Raw genomic sequence first — 25,708 nt, 5'->3', positions numbered from 1 at the left:
CAATTCACTGATATTCATCTTTCAATACCCTTGAAAACTCTGCAATTTATACTGACAGCAGGGTGATGCATTTCCAATGAACGCTACATGTTTTCCCCACACTGGAAAAAATAACCATCTTGTGAAACCACCTCACTGTGAGGATGGCTGGTAGGAACAAGCAGAGATGGCTGCTTCCAGCCAAGCACCAGAATTAGGTATTTCTGTATCACAGTGTGACTGAAAGAGCCATTTCCCGATTCTGCCAATTCTTCATCATAGAAATTCACCTCACACGAGCAGCCCTGTTGAGTTCAGCTGAATTACTCATCTGAATATGAGGTCAGAAGAACATGGTCGGGTATGTAAAATTGTTCTGCATGCTGATGCCACATTCTGAGCACTTGAGGAGTGCTGTTCATTACTTACTTTTTGCCTTTCCTTTTCCAGGTTGATAAAGTGCCATCACCCCTTGGTGACTGCCAGCTCCTTGGGCAATGCTCCGCATGCGTTCTGCTGGTGACACACTACTCCTCCATGAACCACATGTGCACTTGACCGGGGAAGTGGGCTCAGTCTCTAGCCTCCATTGGTCTGGCAGGCTTTCATCCTACCATGGTTTCCCACTATCATCGCCCTGTCACTGCTCCACCAGTTAATCTAATGCAGACAGGATGCTTGAGCATCTCCATCTTTTGTATCGCATGCCATGCTCTGAACAGGATGCCAGAGCTCAAGCAAGAAGGTGCTAGCATCCACATCTACACTAGGACCACTGCAACAGGAAGCGGAGGTGGACCAGTGGAGATAATGGGGGAAAACTTAAGGATAGAAAATGTGCAGCTGCATTACCACAGGTTAAAGGGGTAAAGTCCCTTTTTTTCCAACATCATTTTTTTCTAAATTAAAGTTTAAATTATATTCTTCTCTCACATCCTAAATACTGAAGTGTTGGAATAGAAACCTCAGAAAAAACATACAATATTGGATAAACAGGACTTGCCTTACCCTCTAGGCCAGCTCCATTGCAGGTTGGTGGTGAGTGTGATGTTACCAGCAGAGAGTATGCTGAGGGAAAACACTGAACTAGTGCCATTAAAAACTAAGGGCCTTCTTGAAAGGAAAGGAGACGGGCTGAGGAGTTAGAAGTCTCTGATAAGTCTAATGTCACTGTGGGGTAGTTCTGACCCAAACCAGTGGGTGTGAATCTGTCTGATAACCAGAGCTGGCAGGCGTGGGCCAGATCTGATCCAGAAGCCTTTTGGCTACAGTAATGCAATATGGTGCACAAGCAAAGAGGACATCTCCCAGCATGACGTCCCCACCTGGTAGCGGCTGGGTTGGTGCAACTGGATCAGTATAAGATGTGCTGAGCCAGCAGACATGCTCTGACACAGCTGCACCTCTGTGTGAACATGCCCGTGGTGAGGCAATGTGGGATCCCTCTGCCAGCTTGAGATGAAAAGGTAGACTTTAGCAAGCATGTCACAAAATCACGTCATACAGTCAAGGTGGGAGCCCAGTGCTATTTATTTTTGAAATAAATGTTCATATATACTTGACTCGGCCGGATGATTTTCAATACCCATTGTGGATAAAACACGCAAATGAACTGTGATACTTCTAAAGGAAAGCTGTGAGCTTTGGCAAGTAGAGGTCATTAGTGCTAGGGCTTCTGCTGTTCTGGAAAGTTTTGGAACTGGCTCAGGGTTGTTGGAGAAGCATGCTTGCTGTGTAGCACTCCTTAGGAATTCTGGCTACTTACAGTCTTGGCCTTAGGCATGTTTCAGAGCTAATTCTCAAGAGAAATGCAGATCTATCCTGCCTTTCTTCCAGCTACTGTTTTGTCTGTCTGCCTAGCAGGAGCGCACATTTGATTCGCAATTAGTAGGAGTCTACAGAGATTCAAAAGTCTGCCCTGGTGGTCCCTGCTGGGGCCTAGTATTGTCAGATCTTCCTGTATGTTTTTGCAGCATTTGATTGCTACCAAGATGTAAAATAACTTCATGCAATTTCATTTTTTCTAAGTATTTTATAACGCTATACTTTGAATGCCATGTAAAAATGGAAATGAGATACAATTAACTCAAGAGATTGGGTGAATTCTGTGTTTATAAAGATTCTGTCATTACCAAATTCATTCTTCCTCATGGCATTTTGTGTAATAGTCTTGCATCAGCTCTCATTTAGAAGGTTATCTCTCTAACCATAAGTGCTAAAAACATGTATCTGAACATAAAAGATTCATTTTTTTCCAGAATTTACATTATTAGTTTCTAGAATATATTTGTCACTAGATATATTCAAAGAGAAATATTTAAAAGGGGAACAATGTCACAGCTTTCATGATGAGAATTAAAAAAAATCTGAAATAAGCATAATTTATTTTTCCCAATATGTACATTAAATGTATAAATCTGTCTGCAGACATATTTAGACATACATGCTGAAAAATCCTGAACATAAGGATCATCAGCATTTTGAATCTCTGCCATCTAAGCAATTCAGATCCCACAGTCTTTAAACCGCATATACCTAACAAAGTCACCAAATATTTTAGCTCAGAGTTTATATAGAAGGGATTCAAATAAGGTCTCAAAGCAGAGACTGTGCAGTACAGGTGGGGATTGTGATTTCAGTAAGTCCAATCCACATGGTCTATACAAGACAAAATATATTTGTGCACACTATGCTTGCACACAATGACCGGCTTCGTCTCCAAACTTACAGATTTATCACTAGATTTTCTTTTTGCTGAGTAACTATCCATCTTACCATACTTCTAAAACAATACTATCAAATACACTTCTCAGTGTCACAGAACACCTTAGTATCAAAGAAGATGTGATAATCAGATTTATAGAGGTTTGCTTCTCACTGCTTGAATAAGTGCATTTGTTAATATTTTTTTAGTGCCATAATGATAAAGTTTTTTCTTTACTCATATTTGCATGAATAACAGAGGACATGCCAAGCTCTTTTTTTCTTTTTTCCCCCAATTCTAGTCTCAAAAGAAAGAGCTGTTTTATTTCAGGGATATTTAACTCTCACAACATTTTTTTAATTCAGAGCAAAAACACTCATTACTGATATCTATGAAGAACAATGTAAGAGGAAAAGTTACTCAAGACATGAAATTCAGTATTGGATACTATAAAATAAGGGTCCTTTTTCACTGTTCTCTCAAACTCTGTGTTAGCCTCAGCTGCATTCACAAACGCTAATCAAAGCAGACACACAGGCTACATAAGGTTATTTATTGCTCACAGCATATTCTGTGGTCAGACTTCTACGGATTTTGGAGGTGAAGCCATGAGTCTTCCATCCCCTTAGCATGCCTAAGCCAGCATTCTTCTGCCACCAGAAACACTCACCTGTTCCTGCAGGACTTTAAGCATTGCTTGTGTATGTGTTTGCTCTTCCTTGGCTTGCTCCAGTTCGGATTTTTTGTTATTTAATTCTTCCTGTATGCTCAGCAATTGCTGCACAAACAAAAGAAGTTTCTGGTTAGCATCATTTGGATCCAAAGTGGTTTTAAATCCTCAGTTTGATAAATCCTCATTTCAGACAATGCTTTGCAGTCTGCTCCCACATTTATTACTGTTGCATAATCTGCTGTGTCCAAATGGACCAGAGGTAAATTATTTTCATCTGCATCTCCTTCTGCAGCAGTGCTCCACAAGTAATGCATCTGTTAATGTGTGTTAAGCTATTTCTTGCATTAAAGCAGAAATTCCTGGTACAGTATATCACCCACAGCGTGACTGTCACATTCATCTGAACCAAAATCTTATTTGTAGAAGTATATGCGGCGGTTTTAATAATACTAGGGTAAACACCATGGTACATAAATAATGTAAAAGCACAGCCCTTTAATATAATTAGACACTGGCCCACAGCCATTTTCATTCTATGCAAAGCAATATTCTAGAAAACTTTCACACTGAGTTGCCAAGAAGACAAAACCTTTCCTTTTTTTCCCTTGCTGTGGTATTTTATTAGATCAGGAAAAGTGACACCTTACAACCAATATATCAGCCAGGAAGACTGCCAATCTGAACTGTCAAAACAAAAAGCTATGACCAAAGCCTATTTTTATGAAGACAATTCTGGGATGTAGGGGCATCTATAAAAGCCCATGTCCCCTGGTCTTGGCTAGCTTTAGGTTATGCATAGATATATTGTGACTGTCAAGAGCAGGTCAGTAGACAATTCTGAAATAATTACATATTTTTGTATTGATGTGATGAATGATAGACATGCAGAACAGCAAGAGGAGATAAACATGAGATTAAACAGGAGTTTATGGTGCTTTCCCTTAATGATCAAGAAAGGAAACTATATTTTACTGGGGCAACATACCGCTTGTAAGCACACTCCTTTTTAAGGACTGCTTGAATGAGGAATTGCTTTACTAACTTGCGTTATTGATCTAACCATGTATCTAAGCATCTACAGCTCAGTTTATGCTTGTGCTTAGGACTGGTAACTCTGACTCAAACAGATGTTGCTGGTGTTCAGCATCTTGGTAAATTACAGCTAGCAAAACTAGAAATAGTCTCTGGCTTTGTTCCACTGCACTGGAAGTCCCAGGCATCAAAGGACTTGCTGCCAGTATTGTTTTCAGAGCTGCTTGGAAACAGATGACATTTCAGGCACTGATGGAGTTATTGGTAGTGTATTTCTGTTGTAAGGGAACACCAGTATGATGGATTAATTCAGCCACTGAAGTAAAAATACACATGGGTATATGTCTGATTAGATCTCACACACTCTACAGTCCAGCTGGGTTAGTTTTTTGATGGATCTTGCCACCTGCACTGCTCCCTGGGAGCCTTCAAGAGACATTCAGGTATGTGTATTCACTCTACCATAGCACAAGAGCATATAAAATCTCAAGATTTTACATGAAATAAGAAGGTCTGTTCCACTGAGACTCTTGCCCAACCAACTGTTGTGTGGGAAGCTCTACTTTGGTATTTCTTGACCAGGGATGGATTGCTACCTCAGGTCTGTGTTCATCTTGCCTGTCGGGTATTACTCCCTACATTTTCAGAGATACACTGAATTTGTGTATACTGTTATATTTCACACACTGATACCCATGCAGATCCTTAGCACAGTTAGAGATTTCCAGACATTTCATAACTTTTTAGCCCAGAAGGGACCATTTGGTTACTTCACATAACCTCCTGTTACTACAGACCATTAAGCTTCACCCATGATAGCTCTAGCTGACGTCTGTAACTTAGAAAGAAGGAACTCCAATCCTTGGAAGAGAAGCAGAGCATACAAGACACCAGAAAGATAGCATAAGCCCTTTCAAGGGTCACTAGCTGAGACACCTGAGGTTTGGTAAGCAGATGTGTCACCTAATGAGGGCTTGTGAAATGTCCTCTCCTTCCCAGCTGCAACCTGTTTGACCTTACACACCTGAACATGGCAAGGGTTGTTAATAGAAAGGAGCTTTTGCCTGCCATCTCAAAGTCTTTTCTGAGCAGTTATGTCTCACCAGTGTGCCCAGCCTATGATGATTCAAAGGGAGGAGCCAAAACGAACAGAATGATCTTCATACAAAGACAGGAATGCATCTAGCTGATTATGTATCGGGGGAGGAAAGCTCCTCTTTTTGTCTCCAGGCAATCAGCTGAAACCTTGAAGCATGGGACTTAATTATCTTCATTATCTCAGTGCAGTGTTACAAGTACTTGGGAGTCTGAGTGGGATCTCACAAGAGATCTTGTTTGCTCCACAACCTCTTAAAGGAACTGCATAGCCATGCATATCCAAGGAGAACATCACCACCAGACTGCACCTTCACCCTGGTTCAGAGATTTTACTCCAGCTTCTGGGAGAAACCATACAGCACATTCTTCTGGACAATATAAACTCCCATCTGGGAGATCTCAAGTCAGTTTTCAGTCCTTCCCTGCCCCTGGAAAGCTTTTTCACTCTGAATGACTGTTACACATGGGAAACCAAGTTTCACTTCTGGGTTGAACTTGTTACATTTCTGCCAGAACTGAAAACTCCTTCCCCATCCCACCCACCCGTTCCCCACGGCTCCGCCATGGCCAAGTTTTACATACTGCAGATCAGCTTATAAACTTACACTATTTTATTTTCAGATCTCCCACTGTGATCCCCCAATGTGATTTAGTCTAATTGTATCCCTCTTCCTTTGATCTCAACTTTTCCTCTTTTTTGTTTGAGGCATTTTTTCCAAAACTGACCGAGCATGGGAGGAAGTGGTGTGGAAGACACCCTCTGAGAGCACTAAAGATGTTCCCTGCTCTTCATCTTTGTACTTGGCTCTGGACCAGCCAGGAACAGGAATCCCAGGAAAATTTCCAACATGCTCAGTTTCTCTGGGTTAAGAGTGAGCATTCTGGTTGCGGTATGAGCTGCAAAGCACTTGATATGCGATAAAACCTTCCAGCAGTCTTAATGGTTAAACCGTCAACTACTGTAAGCTTACTGTGTGTGCATAGGCTCCTATTTTCAAAGAGAGCAAATGGGTCTTATTTTCATGGGGAAAACAGTATTTGTAACTAAGGTACTGTATTCCCAGTCACACATAAGGTTTTTCATTCACAGAACTCAAAACTGGGACCTTTCCATCCAACCACAAAGATGTCATAATTGTTTAAACCATGTAGCCATTCCCTGGGGGTTTAACCTTTTTTTTTTTTTTTTTTTTTTTACTCCCTCAAATTTATCTCTAAAAGCTGCAGAATCTTCATGGGTCAGGTTCTGAGATTTCTTTGTCCTGAGTGACTGATGCCACCACCAAGAAGTTGTAACAAGGAGTCATACCTGCCAAAGACTGTATTTTTCCTCTCTAGTCTCAATTTGGAAAATGAAGAAATAGATTTGACTGAAAAAAATATCAACCTAAGACAGATGAACAGCCTGAAAATTTCAGCAGAAACACGTGATGTTTGGCAAAGTTAGATGCAAATGGGAAGAGGATCTTATACTGGCAAGAATGAGGCAAGTTTCGTAACTGGGACTGCTGACATGCCTGCATATAAACAGACAGTCTCTCCATAAAGATTGTAATGAATGATACCAAGATTACAGTATTTAATTTTTCAGAATTATTTTGTTTTTCTCACAAATGTGTTTATTAAAAATTGATCCTATAGATATTCTGCCCTTCAGATTGCTTGCAAGTACACACCATAATCAATTAAAATAAAACATGGTTCTTCTTGGTTTTGACATTTGTACTCTTGATACTATTCCACCCACTTTGCCACCTCACCCAACTTTCCCCCCTGTGCCCACCTACCCATGCAGCATTTGCTACCCTGCTTTCCACCTGTTATATCCTGCTGGCTGGTCTCACAGCTAATGCCAGCACAGATATCAATGTCCCTTCCTTCAATCTTGTCTCACCTCTCTGGCCATTTCCTTTAAGCCCTGATGTCCCCAGCTTTGTGGCACAGCCATGGCATTCAGCCAGCAGTTCCCCGGTTTCCCCTGGCAAAGGAATGACTTCTCGGTTTCACAGCCAGGAAATACCTGGCTCATTCTTCTGTTGTCTTCCAACAGTCTTTGAGGGTCCCCTGCAAGTTATGCAAGAGTCTTTTCCCTGAGCCAAAACGCCAGGGTCGGGAAGCAGAAAAGCATCTCATGGTGCTTCTCACAGCTCTGAGGATCCTGGAGAGAGACATCTGTACAGCCTAGAACTCCACCAGCACCAGTCCAGATGCTCGGCTGGTCTACGTGCAACCAAAACATGGTTGCCAGGCTGACCCTAAGAGATGAAGCTGTGTAGTAGGTCCAGATCAGACTGGTAGGTATCACTGATATCCTCTTACTGGCATTTCAAGAGAGGAGAAAGGAAAGGAGAAAGAATTAACCTACAGGTTGTGTCTGTCCAGAGATCAATCAGTGCATTTTAGATAAAAAAAGCCTCAAGACATTGCTTGTTGCCAGTGCCAGCTCTGGAGTTGCTCTGTATAGAAATGGTAAATATCACACTCCAGTGTTAAGCTTCCTTCATCCATGAGGACCAAATCCTCCCTGCATAAGCGGGTAGCTAATTTCTTCATAATGGGGGCAGGGTGTGTGTATTTTATTTTGTTTTTTCACACATTCCCACCTCCAATGATAAATCTCTGTCAGAGACAGTTCAGTACTACCCATATTGCGTAGAACTCAAAAGCGCAGACAGAAAATTACCATCTTAAACCAATCTTCACAGCTTCTGAAACATTAAATATAGATGGCATTATTGAAGCCATCTGAATTACTCAGACTGTGTACAATGCAGTGCCAGTGTGGCCAAGAATGCTAACAACCAAACAACATACAGTGCCTCGAAATATATGAGAAGCCCTAAAGGGAAAGTAATAGCTTGCTGTTGTGTACCAGTGTGCAGCCATCAAATACGCCTTCTCTTTCCTCTCCTCCTCCCTGCCCACAGTTCTTCATTGCTCCCCAAAAGGCAGTGTTACATGTGTACATTTAAATATAAATTAGGACATATCTAGAAGTGTGGTCATACACCGAGCCTAGCAGGACAGAGAAGGGTCTCAGAAGGAAAGCATGGTTTCCAGCATGAAACCATCAGCTTAGCATGCCAAGAAAAGAGAGGCAGATCAGAAGAGACCACAGGGCCTGAGGCTGCACTTAAGATACTGTAAGTCTGACAGAATAATGAAAAAGTAAAACCAGCATTTGCCACAAATTTAGCAGTTATACTGCTGAATGGTCCTGCCCCTGCTATTTTGGTTACAGTTTTGTCTACAGCTGCTTGAAATGAAATATGATAAGGTTACAAAGACCTTAAAAGAAAGGGAAGTAGAGCAGACAAAGGACCATCTCCGAGGTGGGAGTGCTGACTTTGATCGTGGGTTGTGCAGGCAGTTTCAGCAAACCCAGCCTGTTCTGCCCCGGGAAGGAGGCACAGACTCTCAATCCCATATCTGGAGTAGCTGCAGAGTGTCCAGAAAAGATCTGTGGCAAACTATTCTGAAATATTAGTCAAAGAGGGATGGTCTCACACAGTTGAACGCCAACTCAGTTGAATGGCCATCTTAGACACCTAGTGAAGTTAGACAGACTAAATTCTCCTATCCATACAATGTTTGGGGGCAGCATATTACTCTCCACTTACTATCTATATGGAATATATCCCTATACAGGAAAAACGGGGGCATCTGGCGCACTAGGCACCTGAAATGAAGGCAAAACTTACATGCCTCAAATAGGCAGGATGTATCCCAACCAAGGCTAACTTTTTCAGTCCCAATGAAATCAAGGCTTGCACACTAAACAGGAACCCCAGGAAGTAGTTCTCACATGTAAAAGTGCAGGTCTTTCCCCTAAACTACGCTAGAATCCAAGATCTGAAAAGTATGAAATCACAGGCATTGAAAGGACTGCAGGGTTCACCTAAAACTTAAAACATTCACTTATGCTAGCAATTCCTACGGTTTTATTATCTTCTTTTTCCTTATGTAAAACTTGCTGTGTCTTTTCTAACTTTATTTTACAGAAAGAAAAAGAAGTTAGTTTGCCAAATGGAAAAGGACAAAAATCAGCAAGGAAAGTGTTCCAAAATTCTTAGAAGCTGTTCACAAATACAGAGGGGAAGGATGTTAAATATTTCTTCTCATAATCTTCCTTCGGTAGAAGGAAAAGAATGAATCAAAATGAAATCTCAGGTACACAGGCAATGGCAAAATAAAAATACAAATCCCTCTCCCAGTACTTCCATGGACAGTCTGGAAGAGTGTTTTTCTCTTTTTGTAAAACAGACAAGATTTCATATCACAAATGGCCAGCACATGGCAGGCTTGAATAATGAGAAAGTGACTTCCCAGCTGAGCAAATATGCATTAGTAACAAGACACTGATGAGGCCAGACAAATCACCAAGGAAACAGGAGAATATGAAAGACAAGTCAAAGAAGCTTTAGAAATGAGCCCTCAAGGAAATTAGCCATGTTGCAGCAGTAGGGGCAATACACATGCCATCGTAATGTGTGACAAGGCATTATTAAAATAGAGTATGATTGTGGATTTTTTTAAGGGAGTAAAAAGAAATACAGTGTAATAGCACAATGTTTCTCAACCCTCCCACCTCTCAGGGACTGCCTGTGTCATCGGGACTACACGGATGGATGGATCATGAGGTTTTCAATCCAGCCTTGACCCCCCAGCCCTGGGCTGGTGAAGAGCTGCACATGGATCAACAGCCCAGCTCCTGCTTGCTGGGCACCCACCTGCAAAGTGGGGTTTCCTGGCTCGCTGGCCAGAGGCAAAGACCATGCTGAACATGTTAGCTCCACAGGTTAACCATCTCTGAGGGGGTCAGGGAGTTGGACACACACATGATGAGTGAGTGCATATAATGGCACTACTGACGAACTCTGCCCAGCTGCTTCCTCAGGGAGATGTTTACCATGCTCCCCTTCCCTGCTATTAGATTGACTGCATAGGTCCTACAGCTTTGCTCAGACTAGGAGCAGGCAGGACTGAACCAGAGAAATATGCCAAATGAGAAAACAGACAGGTGGATACAGACACACTGGAACTACTTAAAGGGAGGTTACAGAGAAGATGGGGTCAGGCTTTTCCTGGATAAGGGCTGAAGGTGAATAGACTCATATTCAACAAGGAACATTTCTATTACATATAAGGAAAATAATCCACCATGAGGTTGGCCAATCACTTGAATAAGGCCTTAGAGAAGCTGTGGACTCTCCACCCATGGAGGTACTGAGAACATAGCTGGACAATGTCCTGAGCAAAATTGAGACAACTCCAGAGCTGCCCCTGCTTTGAGCAGAGGGTCGGTGTACGTGACCTCCAGGCATACCTTCTGACTTATGTTATTCTGTGATTCTGAATAATACCTAATAGATATCAGATAATGAGCTCTCAATTTCTTTCTGTTTCTACAAGGCATAGTAATTCAGCCACATTAGCCACAAAAAGCAGTGTTAGGGGTTGGACAGCAGATGAAAGAACATGGGTGGCACAATGAATGACTTAAAAGCCAGTCCACAGCCTTCCCTTGCCAAGTAATTTTAAAGAATATGTCTTGCTCCTCAAGAAAGACAAGTTCTCTTTAGTCAGCTATGGACTTTTGCAGCAAATGAGGAAAAGACAAGTCCTTAGGAACATTACAGAATCAATCCCTCCTCTCAGAAGTTAAATTCTCCCAGTTTGCTAATAGATACTTAGCGTTAACATCAGGGATCCCTCTCTGGGATATGACTTTCACAGCAGATTACACAAGGCCTTTGATTTTGATGGTGGATGAGAGAGGTCTGAACAAAGTCTACTGCACCTCATAAATAAAGCTCCCTCCCACCTTTGCTAAATGAGATGATGGGCATATTGCATAGCCCTTGACTTTACTGGCAATAGGTGAGTAGACAAGTGGGCTTACAATTTGCTCTGATCCTGATCAAAGAAAGAGAGCTGATCCCAGATAAGTGTCATGTTCCCTCTGCCTTCATATCTGTCCTTCAAGGCAACCAGTCTGCACCCACTATGATGCACAGTTGTCCTGGTTTCAGTGGGGATAGAATTAATTTTCTTCTTAGTAGCTTGCTACTACTTTGGATTTAGTATGAGAATAACATTGATAACACACTGTGTTTTAGTTGTTGCTGAGCAGTGCTTACCCTAAGGCAAGGGCTTTTCAGTTTCCCCTGCTCTGCCAGCGAGCACGTGCACAAGAAGCTTGAAGGGAGCACAGCCAGGACAGCTGACCCAAGCTAGCCATAGGGATATCCTATAGAATGTCATGTTCAGTATATAAACTGGGAAGGTTGGCCGGGGGCTGCTGATTGCAGCCTGGGCATCGGTCAGTGATGCCACATCTTACCACTAGAACAGCTATCAAGAATAGGTGTTTAGAGCATCTGTGGGGTCTTATTTACACTTCCCATAATATTGTTGAAGTGGTGGTGGCAGAAGTGGGAAATTAAGCAGTATTTTCAATAAGGAAAGGTCATTAAACACAGAGAAGAACCCATTTGGCCTGTCTGAGATCTGGTAAATAATTAGCACTTAATTGCCAGCTACTTTTTTTTTTTAATATAATCTGAAAGAGTAAGTATTTGCTGGAAGTTTGAACATGGACAGTGCTGTACAGGGCCCTGAAAAGCACAAGGGAACAAATTTAATACTTATGGGAACATTTCTTTCTGTCGTGGGAGCAGACATATTTCTTAACCAGTTTCCAAATATCAACCGTAAGGGTGAGACAAGAGTAGACAGGCCTTGAAGTGAACATCTGGATATTAGTTGTAGTCCCTCGCACTTATCTTGTACCTGTTCCCTATAAAAATATCAGTGTTGATCAATATTGCCATTACTACTCCAGTGCCGCTTTTATAGGAAAATAGAATGATCTAACTGGAATTCATACTGCAAGAGCAGTAATAAAAATAATTTCCAACTTAATTATTCTGGTCTGTTTATTCAGCATGTAAAACACAAATACAAGGGATAATGTTTTCTTGTCCCTTTTATTTACTCTTCTCTTTAATACTGCATTTGGAGAAGAATCAGTTTACAGTTGTGTGTAAGTACATTGGGTGGGTTATATCCTGAATAGATGTTTGGTGACCAAAAGGTATGTGGATAAAAAAAGACTATAAATCCTCTGCATTTAGGCTGTATTAATAAATACAGACATAACATGCTCCATCTATTCAACAATGATGTTAATATCAGTGCTAAACTGCTACTAGAAGCCGTATATTTAAAGGTAAATAGTTGTTATAATGGTCATGGCTCTCACATGGCACCAGATCTGGCAATTTTTACCCAACAGCATATGTGTCTGACTTCTGACACTTGAGAAAGTTTGTATGTGAGAGAAAGGAATGGCTGTGACAGTTAACAACACCTGTGAAGGATCTGGGAGCTGCAGACCTAAATGCTAGCTGAGGTTTATTGGAATGTAATAGGTGGTAGTTTGGTTAGAAGAGTCATATGGAAAAAGTCTCCTAATGCTTTATCCTACTAGCTGTTGAAACTTCCCAACAGAAACATGCTTTTCCTCCCTGTTCCCACTGAAAGTGAGTGGACTATGGGAACAGTCAGTTCTTCCATTACTTGTATGAGAAAACTACTTTTTGTACAGGATAGAAGAGGAAAGACCTGAGCAATGCTATCTTTGCCTTTAGGAAAAAAAAATAAAAATCTGCTAACTCAGTAGGGACATCAGAAAATGGACTAGCTCTTCTCCAGTAGCTGGGAATGGCAGAAATCCAATTCCTTTTCAAGGCAGCACAGCGAGGCCAACACTAGCTACCTCCGGCTTTTCTACTCAGACTGACTACTAAATATCAAAGGTATATGATCTATATTAAAAAGCCTTGTGCCATCTCATTTAAACAAAAGGGTCCTAATCCAGCTCCCAGTGACCGTGGAAGCTGTGTGCAATCCACAGTCCTCATCACCAAATATGTACCCTGGCCATCCTCCCTCGAGGGAGCAAAGTGTAAGGAGGGAGGTGTGATGCACTCGAGCAGCTCTTCTCACCCTCCAAGTCACAACAGTGAGGCATATCACAGACCAAACTGTCCTTCCCTGGAGGAACACTGAAAGCCTGAAATGACTGCTAGTCATCTGGCATTTATCAGAGCCCTTTAAAAAAGGGTGTATAGGTCTCAGATGCATGTGCTCTTTATTTTAAATGCTTAATGATTAGTAAACTGCAAAAGCTAGTCCTCAGTATGTAGGAAATGTTAGGAGCAATGTGGCCTTTGCAGTAAGACCTTGAGTTGTATATTGAACAGCAAGGACAGGAAGGTATTGAATAGGTGATGATTAACCATGTACTCTGTCTGCAGCATCAAACAGGGCAGGGTCTGTGAGGTATACGGAGCAAAATACACAGTCCTGGCAATTCCTGGCTTCTGAGTGCTCAGGTTCACAATCTGCATTGCTGTTCAAGTGAAACTGATTTTTTTGGGGGAAAAAAGAAGACAAGACAAAAGAGGACTTTCTTGATGCTACATCAGAGTGACACCCCAGGCGGGTCATCAGCAGGGCCAGAATATGTTCAGTCCCCTTCTGAGACGTCTTGAGCTAACAGAGTTGGTGGCACCTGCAGCAGTGTATCAGACTCTACGTCAGCCCTACACCTACCATCCACAAATGTTCCTATTGTTCTTGCTTTCTACCCTGAGGATTAATTTAGGAGAGGTACCCCCATGCATCCCCTGCTCATGCAATAACCCCATGGCTAGGCTTTAATGCATCACTGCTAACGAAGGGGAGCGAGTGCTGTCGCTGTGTGTTAGGAGTATGAACCTGAGCTCAGCTAATGAATCAGGCCCCTTAGGGGATGAGGGCAATGAGGTGCCTCTTAAATGTCCCAGATACACCTCAGCATGTGCGATAGCAGAACTGTAAGCACTTATGTACATTTCATGGAGAAAACGTAGGTGGAAGCATGATTTAAATGGGGATTTCAGGATGATACCCTAGCCTGCAGGAGCTTAAATTCAGCCGATCAGGGAGTTGTGAGAGGAAAGAACATTATCATACATTTACATGATGCAGTGGAGCACTGTGCAGAATTACCAGTCTATTGGCAAATGAACTTGTTCAGGAATCAGTACAGCTATGCAAGCATGGCCCCATACCTTGGCCAATTAAGCCTGATGAAAAGGTGGAACTAACTTGTTCAATTAGAGAGCCATGCTAAAGGAGGTGTGCTCTGTAGATTTAGGACTAGCTTGAGGCTTAAAACATTGCACTGATGGCTGTGCTATAGAGGTGGTTCATGAACAACCCCAGATGACCAGTAAAAATCCCAAATTTAGTTGGATATATGCTAATGAGTGCCATCTCCTACATGGCAAGCTGACATTTTTCAAAGGCTTGTTAACAATATCAGTTTCAGACAGATTTTATAAAGGATATGGAAACCACATCATTAATTCAATAGAGACTCACTGTCAAATTCTGAGTCCTTGTTTCAAAGCATAAAGATGGAAAGTGCAGTTCCTCAAGAATTTTCTTTGGTGGACAACAAAGAAGAAAAGCATAGTTTTCATGCTTTGTTCTTGGAATGGTTAAAACATGAGATTTTTTTTCAAACGGATTCTGTTTGCACCTCCACATAGAGTATGCTAACCCAAATGGTTAACATTTGGAGATACTAGATACCCGCTAAAAACTGAGTCTTATAATGGTAAGCATTAAGCAACACTGCCAAGTGATATTTTCTGCATTACCTAAAGTCATGTATCTGGTAAAACATTTCAGACCGAGAGACAAGATTTAAAAAATTCTTACAGCTGTGCTGTGAAGTACTGTAAAAATTGTTATAACTAAAACATCCTTCCTTGTGATCACAGACTTTGTTAGAGAATACCAAACACTGCTGGAAAACCAGAGCCATTCAAAAAGTGATCTGCTTGGTATGTGTGTTCTCATATAGAAATAAATTGAAGGCAATACCACCTATGCAGCAGTGACAAGTTAATTCAGTTTCCATCTCAAAATCAGGTAAAGTGTATCTCATTTGTTACCATGGATACAAGACATTATTTCCATTTGTTTGAAATCTCACAGTGGGTATGAAATGAAACTGTGACACAGTTTTGTGGAGAAAGTTCACTAAACCTCCCATAAGTTCAATGTCATTAGACCAAAGGGTTTTCTTTCTTAAACATAAGAAATAAGCAGGTTGCTACTACTGCCCATAAGGTATACTTCATAGGGAAACATCTGTGTGATTTTGCTCATGCTACTTTGGTTCAGCAGGAATGATGGAAGAGAAAATAAATATTCATCAGTCCTGAAAATGTGGAAAAGAATCCTGAAAAATATCCAGATGATAGAAATGCATTAAAAATACACTGATGTTTTGTTATTTGTTATTCTTTGGCCCAAATATGTTTAGCAAAAAATGTCTTGATTCTGAAAATGCATCCACTTTTTCTCAGATAGATCTGCTTTTCAGGCTGCAGCTCAAATCACTTGTTCTCTAGTTTTCAAAGTTGGAAGAAGAAGAGGTGTATGAAAAAGCGGGGGAGAATGGAGAAGAAAGAAGGAGGAGGAATACATTTTTTAAATTTTGACGTATATGCAGGGTTCAGAAATTCAATGGCACTCAGTTTACCTTGTCTGAAATGAATTTTAATATATACAAAAGAATAAAAGGGAATACAGGTCTTCTTGTTAAATTATTACTACTGAGGTCCTGGCTATATGTCTAATATTTCATAGGGAGACTGATTTCCACAGATGCTGAGCACCTGCTATACTGATGGATTTCAGCTAAGGTTGTCATCTCTCAACATTTACAAAACCAAGCTGAGATAAAACAGAGTCTACCTAAATCAAAGGTTTATTTCTAAATATTCATGCATGAACTGCATGAAAAGCACAAAGGTTATGGGATGTCATGACTATGGCTATATCATTGAAGCCATAGTCCAGCTGCTTAACGGACTGATAATTTCCCACCAAATATTCTGAATTCCACCTCCTGTGCTTCTGTATTGCTGCCCTCCTCAGCATATTGTCAGACTGGATTATCCGCAGTGTCTTCTCCAGCTCCTTTGGCCATCTCTAATTATATCCCGCTGGGGGTTAGTAGGTCTGACCCTGAGATGGCAAACTAGAAAAATTCAGAACCTCACAGCAAAATTGACATGAACATAGAAACTCTCCGAGGAATAGGGACTACAGTGTCCATTGCTAGCTGAACAGAGAGATGAGTAAGCTGCTCTCTGTTATTGACTTGCATTATTAACATTTACTTGAAGTTCAATAGAAATCTATTTATATTCTACAGACTTGATTATCCTTCATCCAGACCCCAGGTAGGAAATTATACTAATGCAAAATGAGCGTTAGGGCTCTAACATTTTGATTTAACAGTATTTTGTGCCCACTTTTCACTAATTTTAATGGAGAATTAGCATCAGGCTGAAATTTAGCACAATATTTATATATGCAGTTAAATTTAATGAAGCCAGTGATATTTAAGTATCCATTTATATAAGGATAAGATCAAGAATAGACCTCAAGCATATCTAAAGTATACTGAATCCTCAAGTATTTCTAACTAATGACTTGCTCCTAAGTTCAGGAAAGGTTTTATTGCCGAATTATCAATCTTATTTTATCAAGACTTATTTTCTATTTTCCAAAAAATTTGTTCAGAATTATTCCACTATACCATAAATCACCCTGATTTTGTAAAACTATGCAGGCTTAAAGGGGTTTATGTACATATAAACACATGTGGAGGCTTGTCTTGTGCTCTGTTATTTGGTGTTAGGCAGGATTTGCAGACTTGTTAGATTCAATGGGTACCAATTCCTAACCCAAGCAGGAAACTCGTATGTAATGAATGTCTCCTGTTTTTTGTTATAAGAAAGCAGCTTAGTACAATCTTGAAATGGATACAACTTGTTCCCTTCTGGAATCCAATAACAGGGAGTGATAGAGGAGCATACATTGCTTCAGGGCACAGGCAATGGAGGCAAAGTTAACCCCTGCAGTGACATCTTGAGAAGCTCCGTTTTAGATGGGATCCCAACCCAATGTCATGGTGAGCCACTGCCCTTGTGCTTTGTCATGTATTAGCTGAATATAAGTGTCTGTGCAGGAAAGATGTCATACACATGCATGTTGAATGAGGGGTGCTTATGTCAGATGAAGCAGTGGGAGCAGCCTCGATGTGCTTGCCAAGACTTGTCCAGCACAATGCCAGGAGCACATTAACAAATAAAGAGAGAATGCTTATGATAAACTGACTGCCTCTGCAGAGACACATTGCAGTTTCTTGCTGACTGGTCAGAGAAAAAGCTTTGTTACTGCACTAAACCACTTTAAAAAATGACTGAATGAAAAGGTTACATCCATGGGTCAGAATAAATGATAGAAGCTCAGGAGACAGCACTGATGTTGCTGTCTACTTGCAAGTTAGCAGGAGGGCAGTCTAGACAAGTTGGAGATGTCTCAGTCATCCTCAAACAAGAGCAGAAAAAAGACAAAGCTGAGAAGCAGAGATGCATCTAAAGGTGCAGATGACTACAAGTGAAGACGCCACAGAATACTGAATCATAGAAATACAGAATCATTTAGGCTAGAAAAGACTATTGAGATCATCAAGTCCAACCATTAACCCAGGACTGCCAAGTCCATCACTAAACCATGTCCCTAAGCACTGCATCTACATGCTTTTTAAATAACTCCAGGAATGGTGATTCCAACACCTCCCTGAGCAGCCTGTTCCAACGCTTGACCCCTCTCCCAGTGAAAAAATTGTTTGTAATACCCAATCTAAACCTCACCTGGTGCAACTTGAGGCTGTTTCCTCTTGTCCCGTCACTTGTTACCTGGGAGAAGAGACCGACCCCCACCTGCCTACAGCCTCCTTTCAGGTAGTTGTAGAGAGTCCCCCCCTTGAGCCTCCTCCTCTCCAGGCTGAACAGCCCCAGTTCCCTCAGCTGCTTCTCATCAGACTTGTGCTCCAGACCCTTCACCAGCTCCGTTACCCATCTCTGGACACGCTCCAGCACCTCAATGTCGCTCTTGGAGTGAGTGGGCCAAAACTGAACAAAGCATTCAAGGTGCAGCCTCACCGGTGCTGAGAACAGGGGCACAATCACTGCCCTTGTCCTGCTGGCCACACTGTTCCTGATACAAGCCAGGATGCTACTGGCCCTTCTGGCCACACTGCTGGCTTACATTCAGCCAGCTGTTGACCCTCACCCCCAGGTCCTTTTCCAACTGGGCAGCTTTCCAGCCACTCTGCCCCAAGCCTGTAGTGTTGTATATTGTCTATGCTACACTGGACAAACTTTCTTGAACTTTTGTGCACAGTTAGGGCCAACTGGATTAACTGAGGAAAGCAACAGAGGATGTACCGAAATAATTTGCTCCTAACTAGAACATGCATAGGAATTTTCTTGAGTGATCAGTGGGTTTACGGTTTATGAATTCCTAAAATGAACATCCCTAAATATGTCCCAAATGCCTCCTCCCCTTTCCCCCATCTAAAATCTGTAAGATTTTGACTCTGAAAAGAAATCAGGAACTTCATGACTAATAGTCTTGAGTACAGTACAGCCCCATGGTACCACTTCTCTAAAAAAGACCTGGTTTTTCTTCCTTAGCAATACCTGCTGCATGCCTTGCATTGTCTGCTGTAGGAATTGCAGCTGCTGGTCCTTTGTAAGGCTTTCTTCTGTTCGAAAGAGCTGTCCTTTCTCCTGTTTCAGAAGCTCCACTTCATTCCTATAAGCATCCAGCTGCCATCGAAGACTATCGTTCTCTTCCTTTAGCGCATACGCTTGGATGGCTAGAGCTAAGAGAAAATGAAAATGTGAAGAAATCAGTAAAATGGATTGTTTCCTTACAAATAATGCAGAGGACATTGTCAGGGGAGATGACAATATAGCTGAAAGCCAGTGAGACATTTCGGAGCTGAGACAAGAGCCAGCAGAGCTGAAAATGATTAGGTTCTGGCAAAGACTATTGCTGGGAAGTTATTTCCTGGGATGGAAGGAGCCATAAAGCGACCCTGGGTAATTCAAACGCTACTTGCAATCTGGCTGCTAAATTTAGGTTTATATTTTAGGAAGATCCTGGCATGCAGTCCAAAGGCAAATCAACAACCAACTTTGCAACATTTTTCCCAGTGATGTTACAGGAACTGATACAGACGTTTAGTATTTATACTAGTGCAGTGGCCAGATCTTCCAATCGGATCTGTTCTAAGGAATTTTGACTATGTAAAGTTGCTGGATTTAGTCCCATGAGAGAGGAAACACAGAAATTCCTCTCCAATCTCGCTATGAACTAGTATGTAGCAATGGTTATGAGGAACCATTTAGACAGGAAAATGATGTAATAGAGTAAAATTATGTAAAATGCAAATGCTCAAAAAAAGTGTTGGCACTACAAGAACATTACTACATTAAAGGCATTGAAAGACACTTAAGTCATTTCCTTAGGAAGCTCCATTTGGCCCCTTTTCAATTTAGAATGGCATTTTTATTATCATAACTGATAGCAGGTGTTTGTGAAGAAATCGATTAGTATGCAGGGATGGAAATTACATTTGCCAAATGACTTGCACAGTCTGCAATATAAGCTAAAATTTGTGTAGCAAAAGGCAGAAGGCTATAAAGCATGTACTAGGAACATTATTTAAATAAATTATCCAAACATAAATACATATAGGGAAGTGTGGCATTCATTAATTTAGGGATGTGCTTATTATTCTATAGGAGAACCTACTCCTGGTAGTATTTATACTTGGCAGTAGCAGTGGTCATTTGGCATAGCAAACTGCCATACTATACTGTTTTCCTTCTTGGAACCTGGTAACACAACAACATTACAGAGCAGCTGTAATTAAAAAACAACAATCTACCATAGCCAATTCTATCAACATTTGGTAACTGAAGCACATAACTGATTTACATTCCTGATTAAATGATTTCAGGCTTGGTATCACAGCATTCTTTCTTGCCCACCTACAATAGCAATATGGTTAAACTCCAAATTATAGGAAATCGTATATTAACTCCATTTAAAGTTAGGCCTCCCTTGACTAGACCTTCCACAGAAAAAGAGTCCCCTGTTCTCCATGATAACGTGATTCAACACAGTTGTGAAATTATATCAGCACTTAGATAGAATGTCACAATATTTCATCACCAATAAAAATGTTTTGTCTTTGGTAGGACAAATTCACCTTTTTTTTCTCAGATAATTGTAACTAGTTATAAAATAGTACAAATGCATTATCCAAAATAAAGTTAGCTGCTACACAAATACAGACACGGATTGGTTATTGCGCTTAATTTGGATATTATACAGAATCTCTCTGGAAGATTTAGCAACAGTTACAGTATTGTTACATCAAATTAAACTGTTCTGAAAAGCATGTAATCATCCTTCCATGACAAAATTTACCCTCAAGGAGTTGCAATGATGAGTCCAATGGGCAAATAAGAGGATGAAATCTTTTTTTTTTTTCCTTTGGTAAGAGCCAACAAGCTATAATAAAAAAAGAAAGAAAAGAAAAAAAAAAAGAAAAAAAGAGGCCAAGCAAATAAAAACTTCAGTCTAACAAATACTCAAGTCAAAATTAAATAGTTTTGGTTGGGTAGGGCTTCTAAAGATCATCTAGTCTAAACCCCTGCCATGGGCAGGTACATCTTTCACCAGATCAGGTTGCTCAAAGCCGCATCCAACCTGGCCTTGAACACTTCCAATGATGGGGCATCCACAGCTTCTCTGGGCATCCTGTGCCAGTGTCTCACCACCCTCATCATAAAAAAGTCTTCCTTATGTTGACTCTAAAGCTACCCTCTTTCAGTTTAAAACTATTGCCCCTTGTCCTGTCACTACAGGCCTTGGTAAAAAGTCTCTGTGCTATTTGTATGCTCTTACTCCTACCAGTTAGACTCTCCCACAGTATAATTATTATTATTATTTTTTAATGTAATACTCAATTCTAGCTAGAAACTGCCTATCCTTCTGCTCTCTGAGAGCATGGAAGGAAACCATCATGAGCATACTCCAGTTTTACATTACTTGCTTGGGAGCAGTAATTAATCTCCTGTCTATCACCTAACCCAGCTCTTAAAAAGCTTTTGAGAGCTACTGCATAAGTGGAGGGTGTAAGGCTGATGTGTACTTGTTAATGACCATCCCCACTGAAATGTGGATTAGGACCCAGATACAGCTGAGGTTCAGGCTGCCCTACCTGGAAAGGCTGCTGTTGTGTATTTTCCAGGTCACACTACAGCCTGCTTGGAGAACACATTCTCCTTTTTGTCTTTCTGGGTGAGTTCAGGCTGTTGAGTGGGCTGGGGACAGCACGAGAAGTCTGCTACAGGGCAGCAAATTAGGGGAAATGGAAAGGGCTATAACATATTGTAAAAGTAAGTAACCTGTAGGCGATGAACCTATTAGGGTTTAAATAATAACTCATCCAAATGGAACACATCACACTATATATAAGCAGTGAGGGTAACTGCCCATTTTTCCAATAGAAATGGAATATAGCTTTTTTACTGCTAAAAAAGTTAGAGTTGCACCTCTGAATGCCATTATTTTAAAATTACATTTGGTATACCATATTAAAACAAGCATGACAGTGATTACATTGCACTACTACCAAATAGTCCCATCCAAGGACAGGTGCCCTGTTCTTCCAGATTGCAGACACTAGAAGACAAAGGCTATGTTTGGAAGGGGTTACAACCTATTTTAAGACAAGATAGAAATATCCCAAACAACCTAAAATGAGAAAATAAGAATACAGCAGGGATAAGTTTGTGATATTAGGCAGCATTCTCAGAAGTGTACAATTTCTTATCAACACTGTTACACACTCTGGTGATCCTCCTAGCCATTCATAGTAAGCAATTAAAGCCAGAGTCCAAGGTAGAAATATGTCCTTAAATAAGGAGGATGCAACACATATAGCACTACTGTAACAGAATATTAAATTGTCACAAGCTTTTAAATTAATTCATTATAGATAAGAGTCCACAAATGATATGACATTAAATACATGTTCTTCCATTGTTATTTAATTTAAAGCTACAAATAGGTGTTCCTAATGTGCGGACAGATCGGTTAGCAGAAAAGGAGAGTAAGTCAAAACCAGAAATGTGGTGGATGCCAGGGGCTCCAGCTCATTCACACTGGATAACCGTTTTAAACAAAATCGGAAACATCCTTTGGTGTTGACTTAACATTACTATAATTTTGATATATTTTTATGCTTTAGTGTACTAAAAATAATTCTGGATTCAGACCAATGTCTCTTTTTATTCCAAACAAAATATCTATTCTATATAAACTAATTATAATTTATTTTGAAATTAAATTTCATTTATAATAAATATATATAATAATATGTAATTTATTACATATTATTTAAAGAAAGGCACTTCATTGCATACTAAATTAAAATCAGTTTAGAATTTGGGGGAAAAGGGAATCTATTTTAAAAAGTAACTATTTTCCAAATTTTTGCAGAAAGTTTTGCTATGACTTCACTGGCAAAGCTGGTGAACGTAGTTTTAGTTGAAAAATAAAAGTTTATTCAGCTCATCTCTATGCTACTTCTCAAGCCATTTTAAGTTTGGTAGTTATACACACCTACAAAATCCCTCTCCAAGACATGCTAAAAAGCATCTTAGCATGAAAAGACAACAAATGCTGAAAGCATTTACAGAAGAGCTACATACAAGGAAGCTATATCAAAAGAAAACTGACAGGAATCCCAAATAGCTGCCCATGCTGCAAGCAGAAGGAAATATTCCTACCTAAACAAACACAGCTGGAAACCAGCTCAATATATGCTTTACAGAATTTTCACTGAGGGATGCAAAACGATACCTGCCAGTCTCAGAAAAGCAGCGGGAGGAAGATTAGACATATGTTAGTGGGGGAAACCTCCACATTGATATTTTGAGGACATCTAAGAGGTTACTTGATTTCCTTGTGCTGAGGCAGAAGTGTTATATACAGTTTGGCAACAGCCTCAGTAGCAAGATAAGACTCCGCGTAGGACCCAGGCTAGACCCAAATCAAAAAGACACTTTTTTAAAAACAAGAAGTGACTGGCTGATCAGAAATCCACTGAAGTCTAAGGACATACTCATTGACTCATGTCTCAGAAGAGACAAATTATTAACTTTATTTTTCTAGGGCATTGATCTCGGAGAGTTAGGAACGTGCTTTCTTTATGAGTAGTACTGATCTGTACCTTTTACTTTTAGCTGGTACTCTGTGACTACATTTGTGTCATGGCACTCCGTGACTACATCACCTAATACATCATAATGTCCACTGGAGACAATGTACAGGAAGTCTTCACAGGTGTAACAGTAGTATTTTGTGACTCACATCATGTCATAGCGGCCAGGAAATAGAGTGAGCAACCCACCTCTCTCAATGTATCTATTTATTGAAGAAATTAGGGAGAATTCAGAATTTTCTACAGCTTCTACTAATGCCACCCGCACTACGTATTTCTCATTAGATGATGTCCTAATAACATTACAATTAACATTAGCGGTAGACCACTAATTTGCATACTGGGGACACTCTGAGTTGAATTGCATAGGCAGTAGGTTATCTCGAGTCTCAGGCAATCTGAAATTAAGATCTGAAAAACAAATGAGCAAACACTAACAATAATAACAGAAACCCTCTGTAAATCCAAGAGCACAGACTTCCCTTAGATCCTCCCAGCAGAACTTTTCTATAGATTTTTTTCTACAGATTATTCTATACTTCTACATAAATATATCATGATCCTGAAAACTTCTGTGCTTATCTATCTTCAGACTTTTGGTTTAACCTCTTCAGCAGAATTTCTCAGGTTTTTGGAACTTAGCAAATGTATTGATACAGTGATGTGGATGAAAACAGATGAACAGCATATTTTCCCAAACCTTTCTGCGATCTGAGTTCTACTAATGTCATTAACCTAATTTCCTGACTTCAAAATAAGGTTTTAAATTATATAATGCTTCTTTTGTTAACAGCAACAAAAGCATCAAGAACTGTCAAAATGATGGCTTTTATGGTAATTTTTCGCATCACTCCCGTTGCAGAGCATTTACTATGTCAAAAGAAACCCCACCATCCTGCAAGACACAGCTATTTCTTCAAAGACTTTTCAGCTTGAGGGACTGAACAAATGTGAGAGGACAGAAATAAGGACACAAAGTCCACAGCTATAAATAAAAACAATAAAAGTTATCCCTGGCCTCTAGCTAGCTTTCTTGTTTTTCAAATAGGTAAACTATGAAGCAGTACAACTAGGGGAAAATCAGCAAGGAAAAATGTTTCTGGAGGATCTGGGAGGGCATAAGCTATGTCTTGATGCTGCAGAAAATGGGGTAAGTTACACAATAATGGCATTCCTCATTCATAACAAGATGGTCTTAGCAGAAGTATAGCATAGATGGTTTTAGAAGATGGTATGTGTTATCTGGAGAAAGGGCTCAAGTGAGGGCCAAAGAAAAGTCTTCCAAACTCCTGGAATTCAAACATGAGGTCACAAGGTTTGGGCATGAATTTTAACAGAATAAAGGCAGAGGACAGCTTCTAGGAAGAGCTAGGTGGAAAAAAAGAAAATTTTGGACCCGAGTTCAGTATGTGAAGGAAAAGGAAGCATGGTAGGACTCCTGGTGGTGGCATGAGAAAGGCGGTGGCATTTTTAACAGTTACTGAATGTAAGGAGGAAGAGTTCAAAAGTGAGTAATGGGTCCAGTCTCATGTTGAATGTGAAACTGTGAGAAGATACACTGGTGTGTGCATGCTGGCATGTGTCAGGAAAGGGTGGTGCAGAGATTGGGTCTGCATTGAAGGAAAAAACTTTCAGAGACTAGATGGGACCACTGGAGCCTCATGCATTTTTACCACGTAAGGCTCCACTTAGGGCTCCAGCCCACAGGAGATTAAATTTTATGCTACAGTCTGAGGATCCCATCATGGTCACTCAGTGGCAGGAGGTGTGTGAGGTGATGAAAGAGAGTGACCCACACCTTGAGGTGGGTGGGGAAGTTGGGTTTGCAGGAGGTCTGTGAGGTGATGGGAAGGAAGGCGCAGCCCTTATTGCAGATGGAAAGCTGGATGGCCTTTGAGGTGGGAGCACAGACTGAGCAACTGGAGAAGTGTTAACCTATGTCTCCACCTTGAACTGTCAAAGCTGACCCTCTCTGTACTTTCCACTAGTTGTCAGCTCC

At 40.7% G+C, this 25,708-nt stretch overlaps 1 protein-coding gene across 2 annotated transcripts in view; it reads right to left on the bottom strand.

The window, feature by feature from the left end:
• ENOX1 (ecto-NOX disulfide-thiol exchanger 1) overlaps positions 1–25,708 on the bottom strand; it is a 369,627-nt gene that overhangs the window by 25,657 nt on the left and 318,262 nt on the right. For both annotated transcript variants that reach the window (XM_040584352.1, XM_040584353.1), the window contains 2 exons: positions 19,106–19,290; positions 3,354–3,461 (listed from right to left, as the gene is read on the bottom strand). In XM_040584352.1, coding sequence (XP_040440286.1) covers positions 3,354–3,461; positions 19,106–19,290 — 293 coding nt within the window. The remainder of the gene's footprint in view (positions 1–3,353; positions 3,462–19,105; positions 19,291–25,708) is intronic.

Source organism: Falco naumanni, chromosome 2 (assembly GCF_017639655.2).
Source record: "Falco naumanni isolate bFalNau1 chromosome 2, bFalNau1.pat, whole genome shotgun sequence".
In the NCBI taxonomy this organism is placed as follows: domain Eukaryota; kingdom Metazoa; phylum Chordata; class Aves; order Falconiformes; family Falconidae; genus Falco; species Falco naumanni.
This window is presented reverse-complemented; position numbering and strand designations above follow the sequence as displayed.